Source organism: Capra hircus, chromosome 21 (assembly GCF_001704415.2).
Source record: "Capra hircus breed San Clemente chromosome 21, ASM170441v1, whole genome shotgun sequence".
NCBI lineage: Eukaryota > Metazoa > Chordata > Mammalia > Artiodactyla > Bovidae > Capra > Capra hircus.
Window position 1 is genome coordinate 6,049,574 of NC_030828.1, and position 8,423 is coordinate 6,057,996.

General features: G+C 45.6%; 1 protein-coding gene across 2 annotated transcripts; it reads right to left on the minus strand.

Moving 5' to 3' along the window:
- LYSMD4 (LysM domain containing 4) lies at positions 694-7,268 on the minus strand. Of its 2 annotated transcripts, none has more exons than XM_018066538.1 (3): positions 7,213-7,268; positions 5,632-5,921; positions 694-3,302 (listed from the first exon to the last, which is right to left on the minus strand). In XM_018066538.1, exons 2-3 carry the CDS (start codon positions 5,911-5,913, stop codon positions 2,691-2,693), a joined length of 894 nt encoding a protein of 297 aa, XP_017922027.1. In that variant the 5' UTR covers positions 5,914-5,921; positions 7,213-7,268; the 3' UTR covers positions 694-2,690. The 2 variants fall into 2 exon arrangements, with proteins under 2 accessions (XP_017922027.1, XP_005694982.1); XM_005694925.3 differs by lacking the exon at positions 7,213-7,268 and adding an exon at positions 6,251-6,331.

The window sequence follows — 8,423 nt, forward strand, 5'->3', positions numbered from 1 at the left end:
AACAAGTCTACTTATTTCTTTACAACACAACTCCCAAAACACACTACAAATGCAGAAAACATACAGAAAGTGAGCTCCACGGTATCTCTTCAGTTCAGTCGCTCAGTCGTGTCCGACTCTTTGCGACCCCATGAATGGCAGCATGCCAGGCCTCCCTGTCCATCACCAACTCCTGGAGTTCACTCAGACTCACGTCCATCAAGTCAGTGATGTCATCCAGCCATCTCATCCTCTGTCGTCCCCTTCTTCTCCTGCCCCCAATCCCTCTCAGCATCAGATTCTTTTCCAATGGGTCAGCTCTTTGCATGAGTTGGCCAAAGGACTGGAGTTTCAGCTTTAGCATCATTCCTTTCAAAGAACACCCAGGGTTGATCCCCTTGCAGTGCAAGGGACTCTCGAGTCTTCTCCAACACCACAGTTCAAAACCATCAATTCTTCGGCACTCAGCCTTCTTCACAGTCCAACTCTCACATCCATACATGACCACTGGAAAAACCATAGCCTTGACTAGACGGACCTTAGCTGGCAAAGTAGTGTCTCTGCTTTTTAATACGCTATCTAGGTTGGTCGTGACTTTTCTTCCAAGGAATAAGCGTCTTTTAATTTCATGGGTGCAATCACCACCTGCAGTGATTTTGGAGCCCCAAAAAATAAAGTCTGACACTGTTTCCCCATCTCCTATGTACACCTAAAACAATTTTAAAGCATGTCACGTAGCCAATCAGTGAGACTGTGTTTGTTAACACTTGTTCTTCACCTATTGGGGTAACCGTGGGTGTAAGCCTTGGGCAGGCCTCACCTCTTGGACACAGACAACTCCATTTTCTCCAGCATTATCCCACATCTTTTAATTCTGAATTACCAATTCCCAAATTAAAAGGGAGGAATCAATTTTCCTTCACAGAAGAAATTATTTTATTCCATTTGAAAAAAGTATACAGTTCTTTGCCTGGCAAAAGTCATTTTCTCATGAATCTGCATCCTGCCTTTTGAAATTAATGGTGACAAAATGCTAGAGAAACTTGTGGTCCTTGGGCACAGCACACAAACATTTGACTAGAAAGGCATTTATATGATCAAAACATTTCCTGTAGTAATGATTCACAAGTTCACTTTAAGACCAGTTTGAAGAAAACATTTAGTTTTATGATTTAAATCTGCTAATTGAACCTAGGACAAAACAGTTTTTCACATGATTGAGAGGGGAAACTAAAAACCCATCTCAAGTACTCATCCACAACATTCCCCTTTTCTTACATAAGCTCTTTTAAACTGATCTCTAGGCCAAAGGTGGCAAATGCCTTAAATCTGCCCAAAGCTCAGCATTTGAACATCATGTTTTTCTCCCTGGAGGCAGACCTTTCCAAGGCTCAGCCACCCTAGCCAATTTCCACTCCTCCATAGGACCGAGGCAGGCTCCTACCCTCACCCCAATCACGCTTGCTACAACAGCAAGGCCTCAGAGACCAAGCAGGCCCTCCACGAGCTTCCAAACTTACCACCACTGTTGCCTTGTAAGAGAAGAAGATGGGCAAACCTCAAGCATCTCTTTTTATGGTCTTCCACAGCAAGAGTCACCTCTAGGCTCTGCATTAAGTGTTTGGTATTTTAACATCAATAAGCTACATTGTATTCACCCAAAGAAAGGTGACTGAGTCCTAATCCTGTTGTACAACTCTAGAAGTCCTAAGAACGGGATCAAGGAAGCAGAGCAAGTACATCCATTTTCCCTGCACCACTTTGCCAGGAGCATACTGGGGCCAGCAGATACTGGGCTGGTGACTGCTCAGCTTTAGAAATGTCATGTGTTGGGACCTGGGTGATAAGGCACTCATCTTTCTCCCTGTACCTACCCCACTCAACACAGATCAGAAAGAGCTCCTTCCAAGGATGCTGACTTGGGGAATCCAGTTAGCAATCACTATGGAAAAGGTCCTCAGGTGAAACTGGGCTATGGCCTTCAAATGTTCTGGCCAGCAAGTGCTGGCTACACCATGAAGAGCTTAAAATGTGCCTGTGTGTCAGATTAAGGAGCTCTAAAATTATGAGGAACAGAACTGCTATTTACTCAATATTACAGCAGTTTCGATTTAGGGCTTTCAAAATTCTAGATATGACATAAAAAAAGCTACCTGGGTATAAATGTGAAGCAGGGCTTGTTACAACTGTAATGCATCACGCACTGAAACAGGGTGGCATCTCATTATTGCACACCGTCTTTGCTGGGGAGATACAAAACATCATTTTTCAGAGCCAGTCATCCCTCCACAGTAGGCAGGGGACAAAGCAACACACAAACAAAGCTGACACCAGGGTCTCCCATATGCAGGTCCATCTGCCAAGGCCATTCATCTCCCTCCAAGCATGTCCAACTTGAGGGCCTATAGTGCTATTGTGAAGACACACAAGTCCAGTCCACTAAATGCCTTCAAGGAGCAGCATTTGCCATGTGTAAAGGTCTCTCCTGTCGCTCTTCTCTGGATGTAAGAGGCTGAGAATGCTGATGTTTTGGCTCCCACAAGCTTGGGTGAGTCCACTCCCCATGATGAATGTGACTGAGAACATGATGGTAACTTCTGATATCTGTCCATACGTCACAGAAAAAAAAAAAAAATGCAGCATGCTAAGATATGGCCAACATCAGCAGAAGCCCAAGTGCTAAAGTTGGCCTGATTCCTTAGAAACAAGAGCTAGTTCCCCCTGTGGGTGGTCTGACTGAACTGGCTGTCTGAAGAGGGGATGGTTGGCATTGGAATTGCTAATCTGGGGGCTTGCCCTGGAACTGCACTCCCTGCCATGGAGCCATTAGGAATAGCAGTTGTATTCAAAATACTAGGGGTCTCACTAGTAGCTTGTATTTTAAAATAAACCAAATAAAACACTGGTAAAACAACTCCAATTAGAAGCATGATAAAAACAGCATTCCACCACTGAATTCCACAGTCTGCACCATATGTCGGTATCTTTGGAGGAGCAGGAAGCAGTGGCTGACTGGAGGTCTCTATGGAGTAACTTTCACTCAAAAAGATTTCTGACTGAACTGCATGTTCAATATTCTGATCAATGCCCTTAAAGAAATCCATTAGTGAGCTAGATGAGGCGCTGGCATTGACAGCTGCTCTGTCTGGGTCTGGCTGTTCCTCGAAGGTCACTCTGGTCTCTGAGGATGAGTTCAGGAGGGGTCTAAGTTCTTTGTGGGTCTCTGTTAGGATGCCATGATTTTTCACTGGAATCTTAATAGATTTTAAAGCATAGAAGTCTTGTTCTCTGATGAAGTTGTTGACTTTCTTGATATCAGCAACCTAGGAAAGCCATGAAGACAAACATCACAAAATATATAAAGCTGTTTAAAACTAATATCCAAAAAATGGCACTTAACCTTCCTGGGTGATGGTCCACACCCACATCACTTAAGAATCTGACGAACACTGGAAAACTGTTGAACTATACACAAAATTGAGTTCAGGCTGAATAACTGTTTTTTGGCTTTAACTCAGTCTTAATGTACAGCTTAGTCATCAAATTTTTGTATAGACTTACAAATTGGAGCAACTCAAGATCAGTTTTGGAAAAGAATTTATTGTTTATTTGTTTAAAGTGTGTCTTCAATAAAAAGCCTTAAGGTGAAACACTTCATGGTAAAAGAAGGCTGCAGCCCTTTCTGCATTTAACTTTTTAGGCAACAGTGCCCCTGTCTGGCTGACTTCTCTCCTGCATCAAAATTTAATTTAGTAGTTGCAGTAGATATCAGCATTCAGCAAACACAAAGCCTTAGCCAGCTCTATGGACACTAGGACCTAGTTCATATGTAACAACTTCTTAAAAGGTGTGCTCTCATGATTCTACTACGTTTTCCTTTCCAGATGTACTATATGGCCTATAAACTTATTTTTAAAATAAAAGCAACCTAGAGTTAATTCAGTTTGAGGCTTTCAAAACACTTTCTATAACTAGAAACATGCACAGAGTATGCATCAAGTTGGAAACTACAGACTGACACCTTCCATTTCAATATTATGACTTGAGAAAGGAACATGACCTGAGTTTTAAAGACTCACAACAAAGTTTATGACAAAGTCATAACAAACTCCCCTCACACTCAAACTTTAAGATTTAAAAAGTAGGGGGAAATGTAAGTCAAAGACAGATCCTCCCTCAAGTGATTGTTTGAAAACTTACCAAAAGCATCAGAGATAGATTCTAAGGTTTTAACTCCTAAGTCCATTTAAACTAGAATGTAAATATAGTCAACAGACTTCATTCAAATCAATCTTCATTATTTTAATTATTTAGCAATTGCTTTTACCATTTAATTGTATTGGGGTACATCACGTAACTTAAGGTTCTTGAGATATTTTTGTCTTTGATCCTAATAAGCTAACATCAAACTTATTTACTTCAAATAGGAAAACTGATCACTTATTAGATAAATTATACAGTTCTTTTGGTTTTGTTAAACATCAGCATTTCAAGAAGCCCACTGCGTCTATTCAGGTCTTTGTAGGAAAGGATTCAATTTTTAGCCCTTGCTCTATAAACCATTTAGTATGCCTACAGAAGCTGATTATTAGGATCAAATAAAAATCTCAGTACGATTTAGAGACAATTATTAGTCCCCAGGGGCTTTCCAGGTGGCTCAGTGGTAAAGAATCCGCCTGCCAATGCAGGAGATACAGGTTCGATCCCTGGGTCAGGAAGATCTCTGGAGTAGGAAATGGCAACCCACTCTAGTATTCTTGCCTGGAGAATCCCATGGACAGGGGAGGCTAGATGGCGACAGTCCACGGGGTCACAAAGAACTGGACATGACTTAGCAACTGAGCAGGCTTGCATGTGTCCCTGGAGACCAGTTTAATACCACGGGAAACAGTCCCACACAACATGTTGAGTCATTTGATCCCTGCTAGATAAATGAGAGACTCTTCAAGGATAAAAGGATTTTTTAAACAAGTAGCTTATACAGCCCTGGAGAGAGCCATAGAAAATAGCAGCACAGTGCTAGCAAAATGAAATAGTTTGAATCTAGGAGAAAATGCAACAATTCAATAAATACCCTCCTACTTACTTTGCCATTGTTAATCACTCTGAATGCTAAAAACATAATTAAAGAGAGAAACAGGGTTATATAGATACACAGCATACAAAGGATAGATCATGCAGTTCTGAAAGAGAGAAGGCAAAAATTTACCAATCAAATAAGCTACAATTAGCAAGAAAGGTTTAAAAACAGAAAAGTAGCAAAAAAAAAAAAGCAAGCACACCAAAGAAATCTTGGATAAACTCTGCCTGGCATCTCTGGCCCATTATGCGTTAAATAAAATGTACTCAAAGACAAAAGAAGGTTTCAGAATTTCAGTTTGGAAGGACAAGGAAGACCAGAGACTGGGCAGAGAGGGAACTATCCCATCACCTGAAACTCCTAATTCCCTCTCTCTGTGATGAACAGGTCATTCCACCTGCCCTCCATCTCTAGCTAGATAGGAGTGTCCTTTACTCTAGAACCGGCTTCTCCCAACCACTTCTGGGGGTCAGGAAGAGGTAGGAAGGGTCCCCAACCTTCAGTGAGTGCCTCTGTTCCTCTTAACACAGGGCCAAGGGGCAGGTGGCGCCTTCTCCTGTGGGGTTTCTTACTTTGCAGCCATACTGAAGAGCGAGCTTGTTGAGGCTGTCCCCGTGGGCCAGCTCCCGCTGCAGCAGCACCACGTCCCCTGCTCCTGGCCGGTGAGAGTGGTGGGCATCCTTCTTCTGGCCCTCCTTGCCCCGGGGCCGCAGGGCCATTCGGTGGGACTCTTCCTCAGAGGAGTCCTCGGAGTCCTCAACACCATTCTCAAACATGTAAACGTGGCTGGTCGGAGTCCTACAGACCACAGCTGGGCCTTGGAAGGTCTTGGTTATCACCTCCTTCTGCCTCATTTCCTTAACTGAAAACCAAACCCCAAGGTTAATTTCACACAAGGCATATTCATTCCTCTGGGACTACAATGAAGATAAATGTCTTCTTCTTGTTAGAGATGACTTCTTTCCCTAAAATAAATACTCAACACATACTCATGACATGTGTTGAGTATTTTGTGCACAAAAAATATTCAAATGTATTTATGCTGGCTGAGATGAAGGTAGAGATAGGCAAATAAATACATTTTTTCTCAATTACATATTTTTGAGCAAAAAACAAGAATCCCCTTTCTTCTCCCTTTATTCCTCATCCATTGCTATGTCTCCCCAGAACCCAAAGATGTACAGAAATAACCTCTTTTTGGTCCTGGAGTGATAAAGCAGCAGCTGGGATCACTGACGAGAGGTAAGGACTGCTCCCAACTTCCGTCCTTGCACTAAGACTCTTAAACTCAGAACCTCTTACAAAAAAATTCTTGCTCAATTCTTCAAGCATTCCAAAGTAGTTTTACTTAAGGTCAAGACTAAGAATATTTGCTTAGAAGAATTATGAGACTAAATACTCTGATCTTGAAGCTGCTTGAATTATGTAACAAGTGAGGCAAGTTAAGGGGAAGATTTCTGTCAAACTAAGGAATTCGTCCGGTTTCTCACAGCTCCCTTGGCCTTCAGAACCTTCCCAAGTCTGGTTTTTATTTTCACTTCCAGACAAGTGCAGAAGCCACAATACAGCCTTTTCGCTCTCCAAGTGGCTCGAATGAACTTCCAGAAATGAAATTTCAAAACCGGGAACGACAGCCTGCAACAAACTGGCACTGGTTTCTTGGGAACCAGAAGGGATGCGGCCCCCTAGGAACAGCGGGGCCGCGGAGCGACCCCTCCCTGGCCCCAGCCCCCTCCCCGCACTCGGAGCCCCCGCCGGCTCGCGGGGAGGGAGGTAAGAGGCGGCTCTCCGGATGTCCGAGGGTCACCCGCGGAGGCCGGGGCTCGAGCGGACCTTCTCGTCGGAGCTCAGTGCCTGCAAGAAGCCCCGGGGACTCCGCTTCCCTCGGAGCTCCTTCCGCGAAAGGAAGGGGGACCCCCAAACAGGAGCTGTCTAAGAAAACCGGCGGAGTCCCAACGTTCCACAGAGGCACGACCTCCGACCTCCACCCCAGAAACCTCCGGCCAGCCCTCGACAGTCTGGGTCGCGGCACCTCCAGCTGCAAGAGGGTGACCTCAGAGTCCCAGGAGTGGCAGCTGGACACCCAGACTACAAGCGGGGCGACGCCACGGCCCCCAATTAGGACCGTCGCCCCCCTCCAGCAGGCCCGGTACCTCAGCATCCGGGATCCACCGAGACCCGCCGCCGCCGCGCCTGCCGATTGGCTGCGGAAATCAGCTGGTGTCTGGGGGCGGGAACGGCGACGTAGCCAATGAAATCAGTGATGGGCGGCTCCGGCAGTGCGGAGAGGTCGGCACAGGACCTGCGAATCCCAGGGGCGGGGCCGAGGCCGGCGGCGGGGCGGGGCCCAGGCAGAACCCCTGGACCGAACCTCGCCACACCCGCCCGACTGGGTGCCGCGCCCCCTGGCCGGTCCTGGCTCCGGTCGCTCCCAGCTCTCCGCTGAGCCTCCGCTCTCTCACCCCCTCTCTGTCTGTGATATGTAACGACAGATCGGGTACCTAGTAGAGGGTAGCTGAGGCCTCCGGCCAAGAAAGAGCCCCAGGGGATCTGCGTGGGAGGGTGAGGGGTCTCCGCAGCCTGGTCTTCTCTGGTCTGAACACGGGAGTTTGCTCCGCCGCGCCCCGCCCAAAAGGATAAAAAAGAAAAGTCCACCGGTGTAACACAGCGAACCGCGCAAACAATGACCAGAGAAACATAATTTATCAAGTGTCACATGGTGGAGGGCTTTCTCCATGATACAGTGAATGTTGGCAATTTGATCTCTGGTTCTTCTGCCTTTTCTAAATCCAGCTTGAACATCTGGAGGTTCATGGTTCATGTACTGTTGAAGCCTGACTTGGAGATTTTTGAGGATTACTTTGCTAGCATGTGAGATGAGTGCAATTGTGCAGTAGTTAGAACATTCTTTGGCATTGCCTTTCTTTGGGATTGGAACGAAAACTGATCTTTTCCAATCCTGCGGCCACTGCCGATTTTTCCAAATTTGCTGACTTATTGAGTGCAGCTTTTAACAGCATCATCTTTTAGGATTTGAAATAGCTCATTTGGAATTCCATCACCTCCATCAGCTTAGTTCATAGTAACGCTTCCTAAGGGAGACTCGCCCAAAGGTTCACAGTAGGTTAGCAGTAGCTTTGAGGCACTATGGAAAATGCATGGAAGCCTACACCAGTTCTGCATTTACCAGCTGTGCAACCATGATCTTTCTGTAAGCTCTTTGGGCCTTGGTCCCCTCTTTCCTGATAGCAGGACTTCCCTGATAGCTCAGTTGGTAAAGAATTCGCCTGCAATGCAGGAGACCGTTGTTTAATTCTTGGGCTGGGAAGATCCGCTGAAGAAGGGATAGGCTACCCGCTCCAGT

What these genes read in the sequence shown, in the direction of transcription:
- LYSMD4 (XM_018066538.1), bottom strand. Translation starts at nt 5,913, where the DNA reads ATGAGGCAGAAGGAGGTGATAACCAAGACCTTCCAAGGCCCAGCTGTG. An exon ending in CTCTTCAGTATGGCTGCAAA is followed by an intron (nt 3,303 to 5,631) that starts GTAAGAAACCCC and finishes TGGCTTTCCTAG; the next exon opens with GTTGCTGATATCAAGAAAGT.